The sequence below is a fragment of the Phacochoerus africanus genome, chromosome 13 (assembly GCF_016906955.1).
Source record: "Phacochoerus africanus isolate WHEZ1 chromosome 13, ROS_Pafr_v1, whole genome shotgun sequence".
NCBI classification, from domain to species: Eukaryota; Metazoa; Chordata; class Mammalia; order Artiodactyla; family Suidae; genus Phacochoerus; species Phacochoerus africanus.
In genome coordinates this window covers 4,374,343-4,402,294 of record NC_062556.1, presented here as the reverse complement: position 1 = coordinate 4,402,294, position 27,952 = coordinate 4,374,343, and the positions used below count along the sequence as shown (strand labels likewise).

Here is a 27,952-nt window from a genome sequence, read left to right as displayed (position 1 = left end):
TGCCGCACCTGGTCGGGCCCCGGTGGAGCAGACCTGTCCTGCATCACTGGGTCGCCTCATCAGGGATGGCCCCTCGCCCTGCAGGGCGGGGACTAAGCGCCCATCTTACTGGGCCTCAGGGCAGCCCGTGCAGCCGCCCCTGGGTGCGGTTTGGAGAAGTGACTGAGTCACCCCGGTCACCTGCATGTGACAGCAGGAGCTCTGGCCCCCCTTGGAGGGCACGTTGCAGGTCTCTGCCTTGGGTGGGCGGAGCCACCTGCAGGGCAGGCAGGCACGGTGGGGATTGCGCTGCTTACCATGCTGTCGAGCGGTCACAGTCCCTTCCTTTGCTCATTTCTCTGTGCTTTTTTTTTTTTTTTTGTCTTTTGTCTTTTGTCTTTTGTTGTTGTTGCTATTTCTTGGGCCGCTCCCGCGGCATATGGAGGTTCCCAGGCTAGGGGTTGAATCGGAGCTGCAGCCACCGGCCTACGCCAGAGCCACAGCAACGCGGGATCCGAGCCACGTCTGCAACCTACACCACAGCTCACGGCAACGCCAGATCCTCAACCCACTGAGCAAGGGCAGGGACCGAACCCGCAACCTCATGGTTCCTAGTCGGATTCGTTAACCACTGCGCCACGACGGGAACTCCTCTCTGTGCTTTTTTTAAAAAAATGTACCTTTTTCATTGTCGTAAAAGATGGGTAACCTAAAATGTACCATCTTAGCCATCTTAATGTCCGGTTCAGTGGCGCCCTACACACTCACACCGCTGTGCAGCCGCCCACTCTCACTGGCACGTCCCGCACGGAAACTCAGTCCTGGTTAAACGCCACCGTCCTTCTCTCCCGGCCCCCGGGCCCCGCCCCCCGCCTCTGTGAACCTGGCTGCTTTCGGCACCTCAGGTAAGTGGAGTCACTCTGTAAATGTCCTTTTGGGCACTTTATGTCACCGGCATGATGTCTTCAAGTCTGAGCTGGTTTTGCTGCTGTTGTTTTAAATTTCAGTCGATTTTAGACCAGAGGCCTATCGGGCTATCAACAGAGAGAGTGGACACAGAGGGACCCTGCTTGGGTCCTGTCTCTGCCTTTCCTGGTTGTGTGGTTTTGGACAGTTGACCTAAGGAACCTGAGTAAAAGCGAGTCACGATTTATCTCATGAAGCTGCAAGCACAGGCGCCCGGCCCAGCGCCTGACACGCACACAGGGGGCGAGGGCTGGCTGCTGCTCTCTCCCAGCCTGAGGAAACGGGGGCTCAGGCCAGGTGGCCTCGGCGGGGGCCCAGGATAGGCAGGTCGCGTCCCTGTCACGCTGCTTTCCGGGCTGATGTTTTCTGTTTCCTGCGAGCAGAAGTCTTGTTGCTACAACGCAAGCTTGGACTAAATCCCTGACTGCTGTGCTGGCGTGTGAAGGGCTGCTTTGCCTTTTAGAGTATTTTAAAATGAGCGATCTGTTGTGTTCTTTTTTTCCTCTCTCTCTTTTAAAATGCAGTGCTAACAAAATATTTCTGGCTTAGTAAGCGTAATATATTGAGAGATTTTTATGAAGAATTAATGTAACTTGGAATCCAATGAAGACTAAGAAAGCAGTTCTCATTAAGATTCCAAAACACGCAATTGCAGTACCATTTTATTATGAGCAGGATGGCAAAGCAGCCAGAGAGCTGGCTTTTCTTGGCCTGATGCACACTTGGTATTATGATCACTCAGAGCGGCCCGTGGTTGGTTAGTAAGGGGTGCCCTGGGGCCGTGCGGCAGTGCGGGCTGCACATAGGGGTCGTCTGGGGGGATGCGCTGGGAGATAGGAAACCTGTGGGCCTCTGTGCACAAAGCTTGCCTTCCGCAGCCTTGCTACTGTTGCTGGTAGTTTAGGAGACGAAGCTTATTAATCTCCTATGCAGCCCTTAGCCAGCTGCCAGGGTTTTTTTTTTTTTTTTTTTTTTTTGCTGTTGTTGCCATTGTACCGCACCTGCAGCAGCAGCATATGAAGTTTCCAGGCTCAGGGTTGAATCTGAGCTTTAGCTGCTGGCCTACACCACAGTCACAGCCACTCGGGATCCAAGCCACATCTGCGACGTGGATCGTAGCTCACAGCAATGCCGGATCCTTAATCCACTGAGCGACGCCAGGGATCAAAACCCCATCCTCACCGACACTATGCTGGGTTCTTAACCTGCTAGGCCACAGTGGGAGCTCCCAGTTTTTGAAGAACTGACTGACGTTAATACTGGGTTCGCCGAGGGCTGAGAAATCTTCTGAGTCCTCCGCACGTTAACGTCTCTGTGCCTCAGTCTCCCCATCTGTACCGGGGCGGGGGTGGGGGGAGGCTTGTTTTGAGGATTGAGTTCGCTTGTCATCGTCACGGTGGGAGGTGTGTGAGAGTGGGAACCCCATCCTCGTGACTCCCGGGGCCATGCTGAAGGTGACCCCAGCACTCGCACTCTCTCCATTTGGGTCCCCAGCCCTTCCTGCCTACACTTAGCGTCTGGCCCACAGCTTTCCTGTGTCTCCTCTTTACAAAGACTGGTTATACGGAGATCTTTCTCTCCTGAAACCTGGGACTTGTTCATTTTTCAAACCATCACATGTGGATCTGTCGCAGTCAAGTGCAGTTTTACAAAGAGAGGAACCCACACGCAGGAGACCATCTGTCATCGTCACAGAGTGAGCAGCATCGCCCACTCCCAGGACTCCGGCAGGAGAGGGCAAACCCTTCCCGTGGTGGCTCAGTAGAAACGAATCTGACTAGCATCCCTGGGGACGCAGCTTCGATCCCTGGCCTCGGTCGGTGGGTTCAGGATCCAGTGTTGCCGCGAGCTGTGGGGTAGGTCGCAGATGTGGCTCGGATCTGGCGTGGCCATGGCTCTGGCGTAGGCCGGCAGCTCCAGCTCCCGTTCAGCTCCTAGCCTGGGAATGTCCTCGTGTCCACATGCTCCAGGCGCAGCCCTAAAAAGCAAAAAAGGGGTGGGGGGGGGGCAGAGGTTCATAGATGGAAAGGGTATGAGGCAACCTGTCCCAGCCGCTCTGCTCCACCAGCCAGCCAGACTCTCCCTGCGGGAACCAGTGGGACCGGGCGGCCTCTTCTCCCGGAGCTGTTCCTCCACCCACCCGCCTTTCAGAGCATCTGCATCGGCAGCACAGGGCCTGTGTCTTGCTTTCTTCACTTAAGCACACCTCGGAGCATCCCGTGTTCATGCACAGAAAGCGCCCTCACGCTTTACCTATGACATGTAGTTTCCAGTGTGTCTATACACTGTAATTTCACCAGTGTCTTACTGAGGTATAGACTGTTTCGGTGCTGCAATAAATATACTTGCATATGTAAACAAATAAGCAGAGCTTTAATAACCGACGAAGTTGTATAACTATTGAATGTGTGCAAGGAACTAAGCTCTTGATGGATCGATCAAGATATTGGATATTAGATCCCTTGCCCTCCAGCTCAAAATTGAACTGTTCCCATGATTCATATAAATGCTCAGGTGAGGGGTTTGTCCATATCTTAAAGGTGACAGTGGGTGGCTCTCTGGCTGGCACAGTTACCAATATGTGCTAAGAGACGTAGGCAAATACTTACATGGCACACACAGGAGACAAGGACTTGGCCACAGGCTCCTTCCCAGGGGCTCAGGAGCAGGAGCCTCCGACATACCCTCCAAGACACGTGTGGATGCCATCTGCCTCTCTCCCGCTCTGTCAGGTGAGGCATTGCCTTCTCACTGACCTCTTGGTGTCCCCTTGCTTCCTTGAAATCTGCCCCTTGCCAAGGGCCTGGTGATTTACATACCACCCCCACATGAAACCACTGCAATATTCAGCACCCTCCAGAAAAGTGACAATGCAGACTGCGAATGTGACCTGCAGGTGTTACTTTATACTTCTAGTAGCCACACTGCAAAGTTTTTTTAAAGTGAAATTAATGTTGGAGTTCCCGTTGTAGCTCAACAGGTTGCAAACCTGACTAGTATCCATGAAGATGCTGGTTCGATCCCTGGTTTCACTCAGTGGGTTGAGCATCCAGTGTGGCTGTGGTGTAGGCCAGCAGTTGTAGCACCGATTCAACCCCTAGCCCGAAAACTTGCATATGCTGCAAATGCAGCCCTAAGAAGCAATATATATATATATATATTGAACCCAGTAGAGTATATCCAAATAATATTGTGACACGAAATCAAAATAAAAAGTTGCTGAGAGAGCTGACCTTTTTTCCCCCCTAGGTCTTGGAAATCCTGGTATATTTTCTCATGCAACACATTTCAACATACATCCCAATGCTTGGCAGCACCCATGGCAGCACCTCCCTCCTTGGGCAGCCTCTGTCCACTGGCAGCACCCCCCTCCACCTGGCTCACTGCACTCATGCCTGCTGGCCTTTGGTTTTCATCCTTGAAATTGCTACGTTCTCTCCGGGCTGAGGTCCTTCATGCACAGAGCAACCTCTGCCCCGCAAGCCCCTCTCCCCGCACACACCGGCCTCGTCACCACCTCCTGCTCTTTCCTCCCACCGCCCTCAACATAACTGACAATTACAAGTGGACTTGTTTACTGAAGACCCAAAGGACAGGAAGCAGAGCACCCATTAATACACAGTTCGCCAGACTGGATAAAAACACAACCGAGCTATAGGCTGTTCACAAGAGACACAGCTAAAATACAAGGAGGATCTAGCAAGTTCAAGAGAAAAGGATTCAAAGAGAGCATGCAAACACTAACCAAGAGAAAGCTAGTACTGCTCTATTAATATTAGATACTGTGTTTTAGGATGAAAGTAGAATCAGAACTATCGTAGATAAAGAGGAATAGTTCATAATCATGAAAAGTTTAACATACCAGGAAGATGTAGTAATTCTTTATATGCCCAAAGTATAAAGCAGGTCGGACGAGATTAAGATGGCAGAGTGGAAGGACCAGAGCTCACCTTCTGTCATAAAAGCAACAAAATTACAACCAGCTGCTGAACAACCTTCAACAAAACAGTCTGGAAACCATCAAGAAAGATGTCCTACTCCAGAAGACAAAGAGGAGGCCACACGGAGATGGTAAGAGGGCCATTCTGTGGTATAAGCAACCCCATGCCAGCCGGGTGGGCGGCCCACAGACTAGAAAGTCACTATATCGCAGAGGCTCACCACGGGAGTGAGAGTTCTGAGCCCCTTGTCAGGTCCCCACGCCTGGGGATCCGGCACTGGGGGGAGGAGCCCCCCAAGCATTTGGTGTTGAGGGTCAGTGGGAGCTCCACAGGACTGGGGCACACAGAGATTCCACTCCTGAAAAGTGCACACAGGATTTCGTGTGCCCTGGGTCCCAGGGCAGAGCAGAGACTCCACAAGAATCGGGGTCAGACCTGCCTGTGGTTCTTGGAGGATCTCCTGGGAAAACAGGGTGTGACTGTGGCTCGTTGTGGGGGAAGGGCTTTGGAGGCAGAGGTCTCGGGATGCTCATCACTGTGAACGCCTCTAGCGGTGGTCATTTTGGAAAAATCTGGGCCCACTCATCATAGCTCAGAACTTCCCTAACCTGGGAAAGGAGTCAGTCACTCAAATCCAGGAAGCACAAGAGTGCCATAGAAAATAAACCCAAGGAGGAACACTCCCAGACACACATTAATCAAACTGACCAAAATTAAAGACAGAAAGGAAATACTGAAAGCAGCCAGGGAAAGAAAGAAAATAACTGTGCAGGCCAGAAGGGAGCGGCACAATATCCTTACAGTGATGAAAGGAAAAAAACCTCCAACCAAGATTACTCTACCCAGCCAAGGCTCTCACTCAGATTTGAAGGAGAAATCAAAAGCTTTGCAGACAAGCAGGAGCAAAGAGAATTCAGCACCACTAAACCAGCTTTACCCCAAATGCTAAAGGAACTTCTCTAGGTGGAAAAGAAAAAGTGACAACTAGAAGCACAAATATTACAAGTGATAAGGCTCACCGGTAAAGGCATCAACATGGTAAATGCAGGAAATCATCCACACACAAAGATGCTGCCAAAACCAGGGATCACGAGAAGAGGAGGGTTCGAGGGAGGATGCTGGAGACGCACTTGCAATTAAGACACCAGCAACTTAATCGTGTGTGTGTGTGTGTGTGTGTGTGTGTGTGTATTCATACATTCCTAATACCAAAACTTCATGGTAACACAAACTAAAAATCCACAACAGATATACTCACGAACAAGAAAAAGCAATCCAAACCCACAACGCGAAAGTCAGTCATCAAACCACAAGAGGAGAAGGGAAGAAAAAAGACCAAAACAATACAAGTGTCACTAAGAGCACACACATCAGTAGTTACCTTGATTGTAAATGGACTTAATGCCCCAAGCAGAAGACGTGCACTGGTTGAATGGATACAAAAACAAGACCCACATGTGTGCCATCTTCAACAGAACCACTTCCGTTCTAGGCACACATACAAATTCAAAGTGAGGGGATGAAAGACAATATTCCAGGCAAATGCAAATCCAAAGAAAGCTGGAGGAGCAATCCTCCTGCCAGACAAAAGAGGCCTTAAAGACTATTATAAGAGACAAAGAAGGACGCTGCATAACAATCAAAGGATCAACCCAAGAAGCAGATGTAACAATTATATATGCACCCAGCATAGGATCACCTCACTTAGAAGGCAACTGCCAGCCACCTTAAGGGGAGAACTTGACAGTAACACAGTGAGAGCGGGGAACTCTAACACCCCACTTACAGCGATGGACAGATCATCCAGACAGAAAGTCAACAAGGACACACAGGCCTTAAACGATGCACTAGACCAGATGGATTTAATAGAGTTTATAGAACATTCTAGCCAAAAGCAGCAGAATACATCCTTCTCACGTGCACACAGAACATTCTCTAGGGCAGATCACATTCTGGGCCGCAAATCAGGCATTGGTAAATTTAAGAAAACTAATATCAGCCATATTTTCTCACTACAAGACTATGTGACTGTCAACAGCAAAAGCACAAACATGTGGAGACTAAATAACATGCTACTAAACAACCAATGGATCACTGAAGAAATCAGAGGAAATAAAAAATACCTAGAAGCAAATGACAACAAAGACACAACAATCCAACACCTATGGGATGCAGCAAGAGCAGTTCTAAGAGGGAGGTTTTGAGCAATACAAGCCCACCTCAGCAAACAAGAAACACCTCAAATAAACCGCCTAACTTTACACCTAAAATAAGTAGAGAAAAAAACAGACAAAACCCAAAGTTAGCAGAAGGAAAGAAATCATAAAGATCAAAGCAGAAATCAATGAAATAGAAACAAACCATAGGAAAAAAATCAATGAAACTGAAAGCTGGTTCTTTGAAAGAGCAACAAAATTGATAAACCCTTAGCCAGGTTAACAAGAAAAAGGACTCAATAAATTTAGAAATCAAAAAGGGGGCATTAGACATCACACAAGTTCAAGGGATCATAAGAGACTATTACAAGCAACCATATGCCAGTAAAGACGGACAACCTAGAAGAAATGGACAGATTCTTAGGAACGTACAGTCTTCTAAGGCTAAACCAAGACAAAATAGAAAAGATGAACAGACCAATCAGTTCCAGTGAAATTGAAACTGTGATTAGAAAACTTCCAACAAACAAAAAGCCCAAGACCAGATTGCTTCACAGGTAAAATCTATCAAATTTAGAGAGGAATTAACACCTATCCTTCTGAAACTATCCCCCCCCCCCCCCAAAAAAAAAAAACCTGCAGAGGAAGGAATACTCCCAAACTCATTCTGGGAAGCCAACATCACCCTGATGCCAAAACCAGATAAAGATACCACACGAACAGAAGATTACAGGCCAATATCACTGATGAACATAGATGCAGAAATCCTCAATAAAATACTAGCAGACTGCATCTAGCAATACATTAAAAAGATTGTCCATCATGATCAAGTGGGATTTATCCCAGGGATGCAGGGAGTTTTCAATATCCACAAATAAATCTGTGTGATATACCACATTAACAAACTGAAGAATAAAAACCACATGATCCTCTCATTAGATGCAGAAAAAGCTTTGGACAAAATGCAACACCCATTTCTGATTAAAAACCCTCCAGAAATTGGGCATCAAGGGAACCTTCCTCAACATAAGAAAGGCCATATATGACAAACCCATAGGTAATAACATCATTCTCAATGCTGAAAAACTGAAAGAATTCCCACTAAGGATGTCCACTCTCACCACTACTGTTCAACAGAGTTTTGGAAGTCCTAGCTGCAGCAATCAGAGAAGAAAAAGAAAGAAGAGGAACCCAACTTGGAAAGGAAGATGACATGATACAATACCTAGAAAATCCTAAAGACACTACCAGAAAACTGTCAGAGCACATCAATGAATTTGGTAAAGTTGCAAGATAAAAAATTAATACACAGAAATCAACTGCATGTCTATATAATAACAATGAAATATCAGCAAGAGAAATCAGGGAAATAGTCCCATTTACCATTGCATCAAAAAGGATAAACTATCTAGGAATAAACCTGCCTAAAGAGACAAAAGGCCTGTACTGTGTAAACTATAAGATGCTGATGAAAGCAATCAATGACACAAACAGATGGAAAGATACATAGCTTGCTCTTGGATTGGAAGAATCATTATTTCCAATGACTGTACTACCCAAGGCAGTCTAGAGAGTCAGTGCAGTGCCTACCAAATTACCAACGGCATTTTTCACAGAACAGGAACAAAATAGCTTAAAGTTTGTTTGGAAACAGAGAAGACCAGAATAGCCAAAGCCATCCTGAGAAAGAAAAACGGAGGTGGAGGAAGCAGGCCCCCTGACTTCAGACAATACCACAAAGCTATAACCATCAAAACAGTATGGTCCTGGCACAAAAGCACAAATATGGATCAGTGGAGCAGGAGAGAAAGCCCAGAATTAAACCCATGCACCTACAGTCAACTGATCTATGACAATAGAGGCAAGAATATACACTGGAGAAAAAGACAGTCCCTTTGATAAGTGGTGCTGGGAAAACTGGACAGCTACATGGAAAAGAATGAAAGTAGAACATTCCCTAACACCATACGCAAAAATAAGCTCAAAATGGATTAAAGACCTAAATATAAGACCAGATACTATAAAACTCTTAGAGGAAAACATAGCCTGAACACCCTTCAACATAAACCAAAACAACATCTTAGACTCACCTCCTAGAGTAATGACAATAAAAGCAAAAGTAAACAAATAGGATCTAATTAAAAGTTTTTGCATGCCAAAGGAAACCCTAAACAAAACAAAAAGACAACCCACAAAATGAGAGAAAACATTTGCAAGTGAAGTGACTGACAGGGGATTCATCTCCAAAATATATAAATACCTCTTGCAGCTCCATACCAAAAATACAAACAACCCCATCAAAAAATGGGCAGAAGCTCTAAACAGACAATTCTCAAAAAAAGACATACCACATGACCAGTAGGCGCATGAAAAGATGTTCAATATCACTAGTTATTAGAGAAATGCAAATCAAAACTACTATGAGCTAACACCTTACACCAATCGCAATGGCCATCATCAAAAAGTCTACAAACAGTAAGTGCTGGAGAGGGTGTGGAGAAGAGGGAACCTTATTACATACACACTGTTGGTGGGAGCGTAAATTGGTGCAACCACTATGGAAAACAGTATGGAGGTTCCTCAAAAAACTAAACACAGAACTACCATTTGATCCAGCAGTCCCACTCCTGGGCATCTATCCAGAGAAAACCATGACTCGAAAAGACACAGGTACTCCAGTGTTCACTGCAGCACTATTTACAATAGCCAAGACATGGAAACAACCTAAATGTCCATCGACAGAGGAGTGGATCCAGAAGATGTGGTACATATACACCATGGAATATTACTCAGCCATTAAAAGGAAGGAAATAACGGCATTTGTAGCAACATGGATGGACCTAGAGATTATCATGCCAAGTGAAGTTGGCAAGACACCAGTGCCATATGCTGTCACTTACATGTGGACAGCATGTGACCTTATGCAGCGCATATGAACAAAGGATACAGTGACCTTATTTGCAGGATAGAAACTGACTCACAGGCTTTGAAAAACTGTGGTTACCAAAGGTGACAGGTTGGGGCGGGGAGGGATGGGCTGGGGGTTTGGAGTGGAAATGTTGTGGGTTGTGATGATGCTTTTGCACAACTGTAATTATACTAAGATCCACTGAGTTAAAAAAAAAGAGAGAGACCTGGGAAGAGTCGGATACTTCATCCCGCCTGCAAAGTCACTGATTCATGGACAGTGGCCACCGTAACTTTTGTCTTCACAGGACACTGTCACAGGATGAGAAGGGAGACAGCCAAGGTCTCTTCAGGCTAAAATACAATACAAAGCTGGAGATGAGGTGCGGTCTTGAGTGGAGAAAATACAGGTCAGTTACTAATACTGACCTTAAGCAACTCCAGTCTGTTATCAGAACGTCAGGCTCTTCCTAGAAGCTCCACGCTGATGTCCAGGCTCCACCGGGAAGCCATGGCCGCCCGGCTTCTGTTTCTCTGGGGAATTGTGACGAATCCAGGGACATGAAGACAGCGGTGCTTCTGCACCCGGACAGCTTTCACTCCTGGTGTGAAACCTGCGGAGACAGGACTCTGGAGACCCGGCCCCAGGCGATCATTACTCTGGCGCTGGGGGCCTCCACCTGGACCTTCTGCTCCAGCTCGGCCCCAGGTCACGGTCAAGGGCAGAGCCGAGATGTCTGCCTCCTAGAACCAGGCCCTGGGAACCTGTGGGACAGATGTAGGCAGCACAGCTTCCTGCTGGTGCTTGTGGAGCTTACAGGTGGATCTTCGCTTCAGAGGAGACTGCAGCTTGGAAGTGATTAAGTATTTAGAATCAAAGCCGTTGCTTCAGAAAACAATTCTCCAAAACCTTCCACGGGACAGCCCCCCTGCCGAGTTGCTTTGCATCTGACACTCACCTGCAGTATCAGACTGGCTGGTGGTACATGTGTCCTTAATTCTCTTTCCGGGGACACGTAGTCCCGAGTCTTCAACAAGGTGAAGGACAAAACCAGGAGGGCCTGATGAAGCTGCGGGCAGTAAGGTCACAGTGTAGGATCAGAGTCTTAGACCCGTGGGGGTGGCCCGTTTGTTCTGTCGCTTGAACTGCCTTTGGCCATTCCCTGTGCCCTGCTCTGGGTCCCCTCTCTTCCAGGGTGTCACTGGTCTCCCTCCCTCCCCTCCTGTCGGCCCAGGGATGGTGCCCCAGGGATGGTTGGGAGGTGAGGGGAGCGGAGGACACGTGCTGTGAGGCAGGGTCACAATTCTCCTTGGCCACCATCCTCGGGGCCTCGGGAGCGACGGCTGAGCCAGTGCCCCTCCCTTGACAGCCCCCCTCCCTCTCTGGTACCCCCATTCTCCCGCCCCCAAGAGAACCTTCAGGATGCCGAGGCGCAGAGCCCCACCTCCGCCTGGCCCCGGTGGCTGGTCCAGCTCCCCCTGGCCTCGATTTCTGTTTCACGGGAGCCAGACAGCTCTCAACCCCTTTCTGTGACTGTGTTTCCGAGTCCACGGCTCTCCCAGCTCCGTGAAGCAGAGGAGGCTGGCGGGGGGGAGCTGCCAGGTGAGAGAGGTGACAGCCACCTTAACAGCTCCGTCCACACAGTCTGCCCCCTCCCCGGGGTCTCCCGAAGTGTCCTTCCAGCCCATCCGGCAGCGGTTAGAGAGCAGACCAGCGGCCCCCCTGCCTCCAAGGACCTGCCCGCTCAGACCCAGGTCCGGACGCAGAACCGACCGCCTTCAGCCCCTTGTGATGGGACCAGCGCGCTCATGAGACGACACCCCAGAGTCCTCCCCGCCCTGCAGCCGAGGACACGGGGAAGGTGGCGGCCGCAAGCCAGGAAGAGGTGCCCCACGGAAATCTGGTCACGCGGGCGCCCTGATCGTGGACTTGAGGCCTTTGGAGCCGTGAGAACACACGTCTCTGCTGTTTAAGCCCCGACACTCTGGTACTTGCCTCGGGCAGCTGAGCCGACTGAGCCGGGACAAAGGCTGCGAAGGCCCTCGGTCCCGAAGGAGGGAAGGGACGGGCGGCATCCAGGCTGCAGGCACCTGACCGTCGTCCCCAGGGACCTGGCCACTCGGGTTCTGACCAGCCTGTGGGTGTGTCAGAAAACAAGTATTTTTCATCCCTCAGGGGAAATTCTTGACTAACTTTAGACTGTGATAGATTAAGTTTTCATATTGTAATTCTTAAGAGCAATGACCCGTCAAAGTTTTTCCAATGGCAACACACAAGTGTCAATACAGGAAAAAGTCCTATTTGCGAACGAGGTCTACGTAAAGGAGAAGAATACAGATGGTTGAGAGCAAGAGGACGGGAGATACCGCGAGATGTGAACAGAGAGCTGCTGGGGCAAGACTAATACTAGTAACGTGAATATTAACACGTCAATCAACTATTTAATAAGTTAACCTTAGTTTTAATTAAAATGATATTTACCTGTCGTAAATATTAAGTCACATTAATGTTAAACAAATATTTTGTTTAATAAGAGATCTAAGGCAAAGAAGCTCATATCACAGTGACAGACACTCATTCACGAGAACGATGTAAAATTTTGGGTAAAAGCACAGATTTCAGAGCCTGTTCCAGTCCCAGTTCGGCTACTTCCTGTATGTGTAATCTTCAGCAAATTCCTAGTCTCTGACTTTTTTAGTTTCCACGTGCACGATGAATACTAAAGAAACTGCTTCGTAGGGTGGTTGAGAGGCGAACCGAGCTGCATGTATTTAAATCAATTAGAACGATGCCCGCCACGTGTGTACATAGTAGGCATTACACACAGAGGGCATGAGATCACAAACCCTAGAGACGTGCATCAAATATGGGAAGGAAAGTTAAACAGAACCACAGAAATCAATAGATACCAGTCCAAATGCTTAGTGGAGTATTTTAAACACGTCCTCTTCATGATTAAAAAAAAAAAAAATCAGTAGCAATATAGAAGAGCTGACAATACAAAAACCTTAAAGTAGTGGACAGATAGAAAACACTGCATCTACTTCCTTCCTGTATATAATTTCCCCAAATGTGCCCTATGCCGAGGTCTCGAAGTCAGTCTCATCAGATTTCATACCCAGCCTGTGCGAAATCATGAGAAGCCTGTTCTAGAACTACAAAGAAATGCAATAAAGCTAGAAATCAAAAACCAACCAAAAAACCTACGAGTCCTCATATGTTTGGAAACTGTTTCTAAATAATTCACACAAGTTGCCAGCTATCTTGAACTGAATGCATTATCACGCTCCACTGTACAGAGGAGAAACGAAAGAACTGGTCGTAGCGTATGAGAGCACTTCTATGTGGAATCTAAAATGTGGCGCAAATGAACCTGCCTCCAGAACAGAAGCAGCCTCACACACAAGGAGAACAGACCTGGGGCTGCCAAGGGGGAGAGAGTGGGACGGACGGGGCGTTTGGGGTCAGCAGATAGAAGCTGTTATACCCAGAGCAGGTAAACACGGGCCTACTGTACAGCACAGAGAACTGCGGCCAGTGTCCTACGAGAAACCAGCATGGAAAAGAGTATCTTAAAAAGAGATAAATACATATAATGAATTCACTGTGCTGTACGGCAGAAATGAACCCAACATTGTCAGTCAAGTACAATTTTTTAAAAAGAAGAACAGGGAGTTCCCGTCGTGGCACAGTGGTTAACGAATCCAACTAGGAACCATGAGGTTGCGGGTTCGGTCCCTGCCCTTGCTCAGTGGGTTAACGATCCGGCGTTGCCGTGAGCTGTGGTGTAGGTTGCAGACACGGCTCAGATCCCGCGTTGCTGTGGCTCTGGCGTAGGCCAGTGGCTACAGCTCCGATTCAACCCCTAGCCTGGGAACCTCCATATGCCGCGGGAGCGGCCCAAGAAATAGCAACAACAACAACAACAACGACAGACAAAAGTCAAAAGACAAAAAAAAAAAGAACAGGCTTAAGGTCAACCAGCTAAAAAAACCTGGTCATTTGAGTAACTTGCCCAAGGTCAAGGGCAGAGGCAGGACCTGAACCCCCGCAGTCCGACTAGAGATCTTCCCTCTTCACTGTCATGCTTCACTCTGTCTAAACAGTAGAAGAATAAGGTGCATTTCTCTCTCTCATCCTGTCCAGCAGATCAGAAGGCCTTTATACACTTAAAATGATTGGTCGGTTTTTCAGGCAGGTGGATGTGTACTTGCGCACAACGTTGGCGGGTGGAGAAGGGAGCAGCCGAGGCCCTGCCTCCGCGCCCGGGTCCTTTCAGAAGGACATCCCCATCTAAAGAGACGCGTTATTTTCCTTCTCCCTAAAGGATAGCACGTATGCACGTTTCCCTGCTGCTCATTTTCTCACTTTATGATTTATCTTGAAAAGCGTATTGATTCCTTTGAAACCTGCTCGTCCTTTGTCTCGTTGCCAAGGACTCCGCTGTGTGTGGACTGTAGTTTGACCTGTGCCCTGTTGGCGGAACAGTAGGTGGTCTCCAGTCTTTGGGTGCTGCAAACCAAACTGGCGAAAATTTGTCACTTTGCGTGTGTGCACATAACTCCGAAACACCTACCTGTTGCCGTTACCGGAATCTGTCTCAGCCTCTCCGGGTGGGTATCAGATCACCCCAAATCTGAGTAACCGACAACAATGGCAGCATTCATCTTGGCTCACAACTGTGCAGTCTGGGCAGGTGGGGAGCATAGACCCTGCTCCAGGGGCCTCGGTGGTGGCCGTTCATGGCACGAACTCGGGGCCTCTTTAGAGGCCTGGCCTGCTCACAGGGCTGGCAGGGGCTGCTGGCTGGGACTGGACTTTGCACGTGGCCTCTCGGGCGCCTGGGCTTCCTGACAACTGGGTGGCTGAGCCCCAGAGGTGGCCATTCTGAGAGGGACCCGGGGCTTCCCTGCGTTGGTGACGTCTTCACCTGGGAAGTCAGGCCCGTGGCGAGGCGGCCCCCAGGGGAGAGGAGTCCACTCCTGCCAGCGGAGGCAAAGCCCTGGAGGAGCACTTGGCCCACAAAGACCAGCCTTGCGCTTTTGGAAAATCCAGTCTGGATAAGTTCTTGCTCCACCACAAGTATGTGCAGTCTTCGCTTTGACAGATGTCTGCTGGTCGCCCTCGGAGACCGAGTCCCGATTCACTCCCAGGCTGAAGGAGCCCAGGCTGGATGGAAGGAACCGAGGCGCGAGGACCCGCTGCGGGAGGGACGCCGCGCCACCCTCTGGCCGCTGGGGGGCGGTGCTTCCCCGGCGAAGCGCAGGGCGGCGCCCGCCGAAGGCCCCTTAGCCGCTGGCGACACCGGCTTTGGCAGAGGAAGGCCGACCGCGCCGCGGGGTCCCACTGCACCTGGACGGAGGAGGGGAGCGGGACCCCAGCTTCTCTGTCCACGGGGCGTCTCTTCCGGGGCGGAGGCCGCCCAGGACCACCGGCCCGGGGCTCAGAAGCCACTGTCCCCTTCAGGGGCCCCAGGGGTGATGTAATTCCGCCGAAGGCCGTAATGTACAAACAGCCTCGGTGCTACGCGCGGGCGCCGGGACGCCCCGGGAGAACAGGAGACGCTGCCGCGGGGCAGAGGCCCTGTGGAAGCACAGGCTTCCAACTCGGTGATGGTAGGGGCGCCGCTCCTCGCCCCGCCCTCCCGCGGGCGGAACCCTGGTCACTTACAGGGACCCCAAGATCAGAGGCCCAATACCGCACCTCCCCCGCGGGGGGCCGCAGCGCTTACTCTGCCTCCTCCTGTCCACGCGGAACCTCCCATCCTGAGATGCAGGCCTGCTCTTAGGTCACGCGGATGCCACTTCTGACACCCCCACCTCTGCCCTAAAGCCCTGCAGAGCCTGTGCTCCACAACAGCCACTGCCCATCCAGAGCGCAGAGAGGGCCAGTGTCCCAGCCACCAGCGACTCACAGGAGCGCAGCCCCGCCCCGGGTGGTGCCGCTCCCCAGGCAGGTCCTCGGCCAGGTCCCTGCCTCCCTAGACGCGGCTGCTCAGACCTCGGCAGGGCTCGGAGCCTGACAACGCAGCTTTGGGGTCAGGCGGATTCCACTCTCTGTAAAGTTTCCAAAAAGCCACGGGGGAGCTGCGCGTGGTCCCCTATCCCGCCCGGATGTTCTCAACCACTGAGATCCCAGAGGAGCAAGGCCTTTGAATGCTGAAGAGTTTGCTTTTAGTCCAAATCAGGGGACCAGCAGAGCTCTGGCTAAGTCCTGCCACCATCAATGGCCATACTGTCACCTGCATGGACCCATCTACCTCTGGGGCCTGTTTGAGCCCCAGCCCCCCACTTTCCACGTTGCGGTCCTGCCTGGCGGAGCTGCCCGCCCAGTCCTCCTGAAGCAGGGAGAGCAGACTGGCCTCAAGATCTGGTGTGGGCCCCTGGCCCTGGGCAGATCACATGGCCTCAGTGTTCTCATCTGAGAAGTGGATCCCTGTGTTAGGTCAGACAGCAAGCGCAGCCGTCCTAGCCTGAGGCCTGGCACAGGGGGACAGCCTCGCCCGCGGTCCCACCACCCTGGCCCTGCCCTGACCTGAGAGCTCCAGCCTGAGCGCCTGTGTCCAGCTGGGAAATGCAGCTGTGCTGGCCGCTCTCGCAGCAGAGATGGGTCAGGCTGAGACTCGGCCTCCCGCCAGCTCCCACACTTTGCTTCTCCCGCTGCCAGGCCTCGGGGACACAGCAGTTGCTTCTCCTGCATCAGCTCTGCCGAGGGGGACAGTCTGAGTGTCCTCCCCATCGGGACGCTGGACCTCCCCTGGCCGCCGGGCTGGTGGCCCAGGCTGAACAAAAGTGGCATGTCCCCCTTTCCTCGCTCCGGCGGGCCTCTCACGGTCCCCGAGTTCACATCCAGAGTCTGAACACAGCAAGCCCCCCTCCCTGTCCCTCGCCCCGAAGGGAGGCATCTGTGCCAACCTACTTTCCAGAGCCGCTTTCTTGCAGTGGCCTCAGAGCAGTGCTGCTCCCTCCTCCTGTGTGAGGCTGGGACCCGGTCCAGCGCAGAGCCGGGGGTGGCGGGGCAGGGGCTGCGGCAGGCTCCCCGGGCCACCGCACTGAACCCAGTCTCCTTCGTACTGAGGTCGAGGGCCCACCAGGCTGTAAATCAGTCTCTGGCCACTGGTCTCAGCAGAGGGCAGATGACCATGTCACGAGGGGTGGGGCCAACCTGAGACTGTGGACTCTCTTTCCCCTTTAACGTCGGTTACTGGAGTTGCTGCTGTGGCTCGTGGGTTAAACATCCAACACAGTGTCCAAGAGGATGCGGGTTGGATCCCTGGCCGCGCTCAGTAGGTTAAGGATCCAGCGTTGCCACAGCTTCAGGGTAGGTGGCAGATGTGGTGTGGAGCTGGGGTTGCTGTGGTTGTGGTGTAGGCCGGCAGCTCTAGCTCCAGAAACGTTCACATGTCACAGGTGCGGCCCTAAAAATAGAAAATAACAGCTGGTTACTACATGGGGAAGGACGCCCTAGGGTGCCCTCCGACCGAGGACCGGCTGGGGAGCCACCTGCTCGGGTGGGCTCTGCAGAGCGGCTGCTTTCGGCGAGGGGAAGCCCCTTCGCCCCCCTCCCGCCCCCGTGACAGACCATTGCCAGTCCCGCCAGAGCGTCTCTGCCGAATTCATGACCCAAGGAAAACCAAGGCTTTTTTCCACACCGCCTTTGAAGCTGCCTGTCCCAGCGGGGCCTCGGGTCAGGCCCTGCACCTGCATTTACCACCTCGCTGGGAGGGGTCGGGGAAGGAGACACGGCCACAGAGGAGACAGGGAACCTCGGAGAGCAGAGTGCTCGCACGTCCAGGGGACCCCATGGAGATAGAGACAGCAGAGAAGCAGCCTAGCATCTCCACGCCAGCCAGGGAAGGGTGAAGGCCTGTCCAGTGAGTGACATCAAGGGGGACAGATGGGAGTTCCCGTCGTGGCACAGTGGTTAACGAATCCGATTAGGAACCATGAGGTTGCGGGTTCCATCCCTGGCCTTGCTCAGTGGGTTAAGGATCCAGCATTGCCGTGAGCTGTGGTGTGGGTTGCAGACGCAGCTCGGATCCTGCGTTGCTGTGGCTGTGGCGTGGGCCAGCAGCTACAGCTCCGATTGGACCTCTAGCCTGGGAACCTCCATATGCTGCGGGAGCGGCCCAAGAAATGGCAAAAAGACCAAAAAAAATGGCACCACATTACCTGCTCCGGGACCATGAGAAGCCTCCATGTGCTTTGTGCAGCCAAGACCCATCACCAGAAACTTGGTGGGGGCTGAGCAGCAGCGGTGGGGGGTGGGGGGGGGGTGCACTGTTTTAATTCCTTTAACTGCCTTGGGTTCCTGTGCCCTCAGTGTGGCCTCAAGACTTAGTATGGCAGAGTCTGGCCAGGCAGGGAATGGAGGAGCTGCAAGCTGGCCACAGGGGGGTGGGGGTACTCTCGGGTGAAGTGGGGGACCCAGGGGCTCTTGATGCAAGTTCTGCCTCCATGCACGTGCCATCGAAACTCTCTAACTTGCAAATCAAAGGGGCCGGAAGTTAACATCCTAATTTAATTACTTAGCAAGACTGTAAAGGCTGAATTTCAAGACGGTACACTTCCAGCTACCATCACGGACGCGCACAGGAGGCAACGTCTGGCCCGCGCAAGTGCTCAGTTACACTCACGCCAGCAGGTCGCCGAGGCTCCCTGTTCTTAAATTGCTTGACTTCTGTTGAAACTGGTTTTCAGCCAGACCAGAGGCAGCACATCCTAGAATATTAAATGCTTTCAAATGTCGCTTCATGGGAAGCACCACTTGGTAGGTTTTAAGTTACTTGCAAAGCACAGATTTTCTTCATGGTGAGTCATCCACCAACTCACCCCCTCTCGCTCACCACGGTTCTGTGTTTGAAGCTACTTATTCGCATCCCGCGTGCACAGGGTGAATATGGGGGGGGCGTCCAGGAACATGACATGGGTGCATGTTCACAACAGAGCGACCGTGCTTTGGCAAATCAACGTCCAGCAGGTGTCAGCTCTGTGGAGAAAGTGTACTTTGAAGGCGCATCTCGTTACCATCCAGGTCCCTGCCGACACACCTCTCCAAGTTGCTCACACCTGCAAACTCACTGGGTAACTCTTCGCAAGCTCTGACACACCTCAGTATTCACGCTGTCTTTGCAGGATACACAATTAGCACACAGGACAATGTGCTGTCACCCTGTGAATACTTCTTGGTCTAAAGATCAGAAAATCAGAGAGCGATGATGTCCAACAGTGGTTTTGAAACGTTTAGAAAGTGAACTTTTTTTCCCCCAGTGAACCCCCAATAATAGAGTCTGGCACTCGGGGCACACGTGACTGTTATTCAGGGAACATAAAGAGTTGAGACTGGGGTTAAGGCTGGCAATTTGTTAAAGTCTCAATTGCTACATTCTTTGCATGCTGTGGTTTGCTTGCACCTTAGGCTCCATCCTGATTCACAGACATAAGGAGATGCAAATAGGACATGGTACAGAATTCACCATGCGGGCAATCCTTCTGTGCCACCTAAATAAAGACATCGCAAGTTGTCTTGCGGGGTCCTTGCAAAAACAAGTTTGCCTTGGCAGAAAAATCAAACTGTTGGTTTTCTGTTGGATTTGGGTATTCAACAACAGTCTGCATTTTTTAAAAGTTACATGTAAAAATATTTTTAAAATAAACATTACATCAAATATTTATAGAATGAGGCTCCTGGGGATGGAGAACTAATCCATTCCAGCCCAGTGCTTTAGAGAAAAACATGATAAGCTGGCTAAAATTTACTTCACAACTATTGGAGGCACTGGAGAGGCCTCAGAAATGAAGACGGTAAAGGAAGTTGATGCTTGGAAGGAAGTTTGGTGCCTTTCCTGTTTTTAATGGCTTTTTCTTTTCTTTTCTTTCTTTTTTTTGCCTGAGGACAGGCTCCATCCTGCCAAGCAGGGCAGCTGAACTTGAAGAGGAACCCCAGAGTCTTGCTGGCTCATCCCAGCGTCTCCTGGCTGAAAAAATAAGAGGACCAAGCTCAGCGTGACCGGAGCAGAAGGAACGTGAGGGAGGATCCGAGGAAAGAGGGGCCGAGAGGGAATCCAAACACTGTGTGTAAGTGCCCAAGGCGCTGGTTGATCCTGCAACCAGGCGCAAGCAAAGCGCCCTCCAAGGAGCCCGGCTAAGCTGAGGGCGCTTCAAAGATCTCTGCTGTTTCCCATGGGGACAAGGAAGAGACGCAGAGAAGAGCTGGAAGCTTAATTCTAGCCAGTGAACTGTCCCTCTCTTTAAAAACAGCACTTCTCAGAGGAACATAACAAAATCCTGAGTCTCTAACCTGTATTATTCACCAAGTGTGGGATACAGTCCAAATACTACCAGGCCTGCACTCAAGAGACAGGCAGTCAGTAGAGACTGATCCTGAAAAGATCCAGATGTTGGAATCAGCAGGCAAGGGTTGTTAAAGAGCTGGTGTAACTATGTCCAAAGGTGTAAAGGAAAATAGTTTTTAATAAATGCACTCAGTAGGAAATCTCAGCAAAGAAACATACTATAAGAAAGAGCCAAGAGCTGATTCTAGAATGGAAAAAAAGTTTGAATAAAAGATGTCCTAGTACGCTTAAGAGAAAATCATTAATGACAGGTGAAGAGTCAGTGACCCTTAAGACAGATACATACGAATTACCCAATCTGCCAGACAGAGAAAGAGTTTTTATTTTAAATTTTTTTTTGTCTTTTTGCCATTTCTTGGGCCACTCCCTCGGCATATGGAGGTTCCCAGGCCAGGGGTCGAATCGGAGTTGTAGCCGCTGGCCTACACCAGAGCCACAGCAACACAGGATCGGAGCTGCGTCTGCAACCTACACCACAGCTCACGGCAACGCCGGATCCTTAACCCACTGAGCAAGGCCAGGGATCGAACCCGCAACCTCATGGTTCCTAGTCAGATTCGTTAACCACTGAGCCACGATGGGAACTCCCGAGAGTTTTTAAATGTCAAGAGTCTCAAGTAGCTTTGGGCCAACATCAAAAGGTCTAACATATGTGTACAGGCAGAGCTCAGAGACTGTGGGCTTGGTTGCAGATCACTGCAATAACATGAGTCATGCAAATTTTTTGGTTTCCCAGTGCACATACAAAAGTTCTATTTACATGATACTGTAGGCTATTAAGTGTGCAGTAGCGTTGTGTCTTAAAAAAAACAGTGTATAAACATTAATTTCCAAATATTTATAGCTAAAAGTGCCAAAACAATTACAATAGTAACATCATGAGAATTCCCGTCATGGCACAGCAGAAATGAATCTGACTAGGAACCATGATGTTATGAGTTCAATCCCTGGCCTCACTCAGTGGGTTAAGGATCCAGCATTGCCATGGACTGTGGTGTAGGTCACAGACGTGGCTCGGGTCTGGCTTTGCTGTAGCTGTGGTGTAGGCCGGCAGCTGTAGCTCCGATTGGACCCCTAGCCTGTGAACCTCCATATGCCGTGAGTGTGGCCCTAAAAAAAAAAAAAAAAAAAATCAAAGATCATTGATCACAAGTTACCCTAACAAATATAATAATGAAAAGTTTAAAATACTTCGTTGTGACACGAAGTGAACAAATGCTGCTGGAAATGGTACTGATAAGCTAGTCTGAGGCAGGGCTGCCACAAACCGTTTTGAAAAAAGTGCAGTATCTGTGGCATAAAATAAGGCGAATCACAGCAAATCGAGGTCTGCTTGTAATACAAGTACAGAAGTTAAGTATGGAAGGGGGCAGAAAATATATTTGAAAAACTCATGTCCAAATATTCCCCAAATTTCATGAGATGTAAATTTCCACATTCAAGATCAGTGAACCCCAAGCAGGATAAATACAAAGAAAATCATATCTAAGGATGTGGAGCGACATTGCTGGTGGATCTAAGACAGTATATCCACTTTGCAAAGTCTGGCAGTTTCTTATAAAACCAGACAGACACCTACCTACGATACAGACATTTCACTCCTAGTTACTTCTCCAAAGATAGATGAATACATATGTCCAGGAAGGACTTAAACGAACTTATCTGAGAGGACAGAACCCCCCCCCCCCCCCCCGCCCCCGGTATATCCATGCAAAGGAGCAGGACTCAGTGATAAAAAGGAACAGACAGACACAGGCAGCACCATGAACAAGTTTCCAAATCATGCTGAAAGGAGCCAGATGCAAAAGGGCGCATGCTGTTTTATTTTGTATACATCAAGTTCTAAAAAGGCTACATTAATTCATGGATGCGAATCCATGCATGCAAAGATGTGTGCATTTCACTCTTAAGTATCTTTTTCTTTTGGTCATGCCCATAAGCACGTAGAAATGCCAGGGCCAGGGATTGAACCCACGCCACGGCAATGACCTGAGCTGCTCAGTGCCAATGCCAGATCCTTAACACACTGCACCACCAGGGAACTCCTAAGTATCTTTTACCTTAAAAATATTAAATACAAATATCACACTCTTAATTTATGATATACTGAAGTGTTCAGGGGTGGATTACACTGGAACTGTGTGAACGGCACAAAATACCGTGAGGGGATGGGTGGGTGGGTGGATGGATGGGTGATACAGGTGCACAGCACTTACTGAAAAGTCTCCTGTGGAACAAGAGGACCACAGCTCGAAAATTCAAGAGTTAAGAGGCCACGTTTGGTAACTAAGCAATGGCCAGCTTCCCCATCTTTAATGCTGGCGAGCTGCACGAAGCTCTCAAGTGCCTTCTGCATAGAAGGAAGTAAAACAGACCTAAGATGCCCTCTTAAGTCGAAGTCTAAGTACTGCCCAAGGCGGGAGGGTGTCAGGGCCAGTGAACAGCCAGCGAGCTGCAGATACGGAGAGAGAGGTTTTCTGTACCTTTGAAGCTGCAGCCGTGGTGGCTGAAAAAGCACCCTGAGTCCCGAGCACTGGCCCCGGGAAGGTCCCCCACTGGTGACACGCCTCTTCTTCCCGCTCCGCCGCACTGATCCTTGTCCACGGTCCCACCTCACTGGCTTTCTCCAAGGCTGTCCCTCTCTGCAGAAGCCCCCTCCCTTCCTGCGGTCCCTGGGGGGACCCTCTGTTGGGTTCCTGACCTCTGCTTCCCTGGGCCCAGAGCCGATGGCCCTCCCACCCCGCCCCCAAGGCAAGCGCACGGAAAGGATCGCGTTTCCTCACGTGACATCGCGTGTCTTCCTCTTGAGACAAGACGCGGGAGGGCGGAGACCGGCCTGGTCCTTCATTCTTAGCAAGGGGCCCGCAGACGCTGGCAGCTCAGGGCCCGGCACCATCGTACCCGCGTGGCCCGGGTTAGTGTCCTCAGCTTCTTCTGAAGGCTTCTTCTACGTGGTGTGGGAGCCTCCCCTTCCACTCTGTAAATGACAGTCGGGAAACGGGGGGACCCTGGGACGTGCCAGGCCCTGTACTTGACAGCAGGCCATAATGGTGAATAGGGCCCCGTCACCCATCACTCAGTCTGTTGGCAACAACCCAACAAGGTGGGAGCCGAGGTCCAGGGACAAGTAGTAATAAATTGGGGGCACTGGGTAAAAAAACATTCCATATGTTTAAAATTGCACACAATTAACTTTTGGTAAAAAAGGAACTCTGAACCCATCACCCAGCCCATCGCCCACACACAGCTGCCCACTGTCAAGCAGCTGGAGCCGCGCTGAGGCTCCTGGGACAGAGACAAACGTGGGACCCACAGTGCTCCCAGCCCGCAGGGCAGCTCAGGGCAGTGGCTGTGGGGGCCTCAACGCCAGCCTATCCTTCCAGCCCCCTCTGCCCCCCTTTACTGCTGCGCCCACGTGCAGCTCCCGTCCCCCAAGAGCCTTCCGCCAGCCGCCCGGCTTCACTCTTGTTTCCCAGGTGGGAAAAGGAACACCTCTCTGCAAGGATTATTTTAAGGATTCAAGGGAAGCATCTGCGGAGCGGTCGCTGCTCCCGAGTCTATGAGTCCCGGCGATGATGGAGACCAGGCAGGCGGGGTTCGGACGCCGTCTTGGGCACCGCTTGTTTCCTGCTCCGGGAACGGCTCCGTCTTCCCTGAGTCACTCACAGGATCCAGCCTGCAGCCCTGGTTACACAGAAGCTGTGTGCAAATTTAAATGGAGGAGTCTCCTGGCGGCCTAGCAGTTAAGGACTCAGGACTGTCAACGCTCTGGCTCAGGTCTCTGCTGTGGCGTGGATTTGATCCTGACCGGAAACTCCTGCATGCCGTGGGGACAGCCAAAAAATAAAAAAAAATTTTTTTTTAATGGAAGTCAGAGTGGTATCTTTTGTTATCTAATAATGGAAAAGCTACTTTAAAACACCACCCAACCCCCAACTTCTCCCCCCAAAAAGGGTTAAACATACAACACTGTTATAAGTAAGCAAAACCGGTTTAGGGTTAAAAGTGTAATTTTATTCAGATGTTACTTGTACATAATCTATAGTAAGATATACAAACAGATAAAAATCGTTTACCAGGAGGTTGTTTTTTTAAATACCACTTTAAATTCGATTTACAATAGCATCAGTAATACTGCAAGATGACAGACTCCGGTTTAAAAACAAAAAGTACTTGCTACTCTGGCTGATACATTCCCATGAGTCTCCAATGGATTAAAATGTATCATGAGTTTCAGCTGCAAATTATTACAAAGCTTGCACAATCTAACCACTTGGTGCTCAGAAAACATCTCAATATCCTAGAAACTCCCTGAAATGAAAGGGCTAATTCTCCAACTCTGACCGAAGAAAAACCTAAGCGACCGACTCTTACGGTTTGGGGCTAAAACGGAAGGTCAACCACATCACGGGGTGTGCAGCTGATTCGCGGTAGAGAAATCTCCCCTCCGTGTAGCTGCGACAGGAGCAAAAAAGCTTGTGAAAAATTAAACTAAACATACATGGCAGTGGGGGGGGGATGGGACTGGGGCCAATTTAAAATAACCTTACAACAAACATGTAACTGCTTCGAAATGTAAAATTTATAGATAAGAAGTATGCATTTAAATGTCTTTTTCTCCCTTTGCTTTGTACATTTGAAAACGACAACTGACAATTCAAAATAGTCACTTCTTCCTTTTCATGTAACATCGTATTAGAAAAAGTCTGGATTTCATTTTTAGAATAAATCAAATATGCTGAGAAAAATACTGCAAAAAATAAGCTAAACTGGATTTTAGTCCTTTTCCATTCTTTTAAAGGTTACATAACACATCAGGGCAAAAGCTTTCTCACTCGTCAGAAAATCAAGTTGAAAATAACTTGTTGATTAACCCACAGGAAGACAACCGATAATTAACAGGCTTATGAATATTTATGAATAAAGTGCCACTAATTTTTATTGTAATAAGATATAAATAGAAGAATCCTGACATGGATAGTAGCTTTATGCATTCTCTCCATCCTGAGAACAGAAGGGACGTAAAACGAAGAAGCATCACCAATTATAAGTTCTAGAATTACGCAAGTGATTTCTAAGCCAAAAGTAACACTAAAGACCAAATATTATAAAACAGACAAAATATGACTAAAACTGGTAAGATTCCCAAGAAAAAAGCCAACACAGTTGGCCTCCACATTGAAAAAAAAGAGAATTTAGAAACTGAAACGCTCATTAATAACTGCTACTTACAGGCGATAAAATTATAGTGACTGGCTCCGAGAAACAGAAACTCAAGAAGCGTGTGCCAAAGAGCGGGTTTTAGCTGAAATGACTCAGATACCCTGGCCTGAGCACAGACTTGGACAAGGGACACAGACCTGAGGCTTCTGGAGCTCCAAACCTGGTGACTAAAAGCCCAGGACACAGACTCGACCCAAAGACCACGACCTCCCACAGGCTGTCCATGTCCCTCGGGGACACAGACGTGACTCGGGGCGGGAACGTCCTAAGAGGACCCCCGGCCCATCCCCACCCCTGCCCTCCGCCCAAACGACTCTCTTTTAGCCACAGATTCCTCGGCCAGGGTGGGAGTCACGGGCACCCTCGGCCCAGGCGGCATCGCCAAGACGTGAGCGGAGGTTACACCTGCGAGGTTACGTCTCTGATCAAAGCCCGGGGCAAAGGTGCTTTCTTCCCGCCTGGCGGTCATCCTTCCTCCAGAAAGACGGAACCCAAGCCCTCCCTCGAGAGCCTCGGCCCAGCCAGGACCACCCGCCCGGCTCACGCGTCACACCACCCGGGAGGGGTGGTGGGGGTGACAGGATGGGGGGGTGACTCCCATCCGAGGTGGCCATGGAGTCTCGTGTGCCCACGGCCACGTGAGAAGGGGACCCGTGTGCTTCTAGGTCAGGGCGAAGGCCCTGCGCGTGCTGGACCCCGAATTGGCCACAGCACCGGGCCGCTCCCAGGCAGGGGCTGCCGAGTGGCCCCTGGAGGACAGAGGGCTGGTCTCGGTTGCAGCCGCCGCCTCCGGCCCGGCTCTGTACGCACCCTCGGGGTGGGGGGACCTGCGGCAAGGGCTGGGGTCCCAGCTCACAAGCGGGAGTAGGCGAACATTCCAGTGCAAGACACCGCCGACAGACAGACACCTGCTGTCCCCGGCCAGCCCGCTCTGAACCGGCTTCTTCGTCTGAAACACACCGAGACCACACAAAAGGTCGAAGCAGCGTGGGCGACAGCTGCCAGACGCGACCCTCACGCTCAGCCAGCATCTGGCGAAGCCCTGACGCCTTCACCAAGACAGCGGGTGTGCGGGGCGACGGGGACGGGGGCGTGAACCCCGGCGGCAGGAAGCCAAGGGCTGTTTTCAGGACGACGCGGTAGTTACAGCTCACCTCGGGGGGGGCAGCACGGGGTGCTATGCTTAGTGGCACTTCAGTATTAGACGGTCGAGACTGAAAAACCCAGAACTGGGGGATGTGCAAAAGCAATCTCACATTATTGATACAAAAGGTGCTAAGCTACGGGGGGACGGCACCACTCCCTGGTGCTGGGACCACTGACAGGGTGGAGACGCTGCCCAGGCCCGGTCCCCGGGGCACCCGCCTCAGTCGGACCAGTCGTTGTCGTCAAACTCCGAGTCGTCGTCGGAGTCGCTGTACTCGACGGCAATGCGTCGGGACAGGATGGTGGCCACGTCGTTCCCCACCGGCTCCCGCTTGGCCTCCTGCTCCCGCTGCTCCTGCACCTTCTTCAGCTGAATCCCTAGAGACACGAGATGCAGCTTAGAACGAGACCCCTCTGCGTGCAACGGCCCGGTACGTCTGTCTTCCCCTCCTGCCACTAGAAGAAACCCTTTGCGCAGTGGGAGGGGAGGAGTTTGGGAAACAGACGTTTCATAGTCACCAACCAAGAGAAAAATGGGTACTCAGAGGTGCAACATTCTGCGCAGCCATGCACTGAAATATAAGCAAGTCAGTTATGATTTAGCACACGTGAACACTGGAAAGGAACACTCTAGAACCGCACAGCCTGATTCAGCAGGCACTGACCCCATGAGGCTGTTTCAAGGCAGATTTATGGTGGCCAGAGGCTGTCACGCTGGACCAACCAGCACGAGCATCTCTATCGTCATTAGAGGCTCCTGGATGCCTGGGACCCAGAGGCTTGAGAAACAGCCGAGAAGGCCTGGCTAAGCTGGGAGGTAACAGAGGCTTTGTTTCAACCACGACTGTTGAAAATGGGTGTGAAATACAGGTGCCTTCCTCTCCTGCTTTTTTTGTGAGTGACAAAATGGGCTGACGATTTAAGGCGTTTAACTTTTTCCTGCAAATTAATTTCGGATCTATAAAATACTCTGAGACTGGTAGGAAAACGTCCCCACGTAACCTACTCAGGTTCCCAACTGGTAACGCGTAACCACATCTGCGGCAGCGCCTTCCTCTAGCGCTCTCACTCACACACGTTCTCCCAGATCATTTGAGAGTAAGTGGCAGAGAATGTCCCTCTGCCCCCAAATACTTCCCACGGCTTTCCTTAAAAAAAAAAAGCTCAAAGTCAGATGGTTAGCAGAGAGAAAACAGTACCGCCTAGCCTACAAATTTTCTTTAAAATTTGCAAACAGGCCTACTGTGATAAATGAATGAAAAACGTTTTCCACCAGCTC

General features: G+C 50.6%; 1 protein-coding gene and 2 long non-coding RNA genes across 8 annotated transcripts in view; 1 reads left to right on the top strand and 2 right to left on the bottom strand.

Annotated features, from left to right (window-relative positions):
* Window positions 1-2,892: 2,892 nt before the first annotated feature.
* Window positions 2,893-17,200, bottom strand: LOC125113379 (uncharacterized). 3 transcript variants are annotated; one of them, XR_007131437.1, is made up of 6 exons: window positions 14,527-17,200; window positions 11,395-12,085; window positions 10,909-11,019; window positions 10,379-10,563; window positions 10,177-10,303; window positions 2,893-2,923 (listed from the first exon to the last, which is right to left on the bottom strand). It is a non-coding gene; the product is annotated as an uncharacterized LOC125113379 (long non-coding RNA). The 3 variants fall into 3 exon arrangements; XR_007131436.1 differs by having other exon boundaries at window positions 16,869-17,200; XR_007131438.1 differs by lacking the exon at window positions 10,177-10,303 and having other exon boundaries at window positions 16,869-17,200.
* LOC125113380 (uncharacterized) lies at window positions 4,070-20,528 on the top strand. Its single transcript, XR_007131439.1, has 2 exons — window positions 4,070-5,016; window positions 19,849-20,528. It is a non-coding gene; the product is annotated as an uncharacterized LOC125113380 (long non-coding RNA).
* A 3,768-nt stretch (window positions 20,529-24,296) lies between these two features.
* Window positions 24,297-27,952, bottom strand: part of WASF3 (WASP family member 3) — a 103,176-nt gene continuing 99,520 nt past the window's right edge. For all 4 annotated transcript variants that reach the window (XM_047755853.1, XM_047755856.1, XM_047755855.1 and 1 more), the window contains exon 10: window positions 24,297-27,051. In XM_047755853.1, coding sequence (XP_047611809.1) covers window positions 26,894-27,051 — 158 coding nt within the window. In that variant the 3' untranslated portion in view covers window positions 24,297-26,893. The remainder of the gene's footprint in view (window positions 27,052-27,952) is intronic.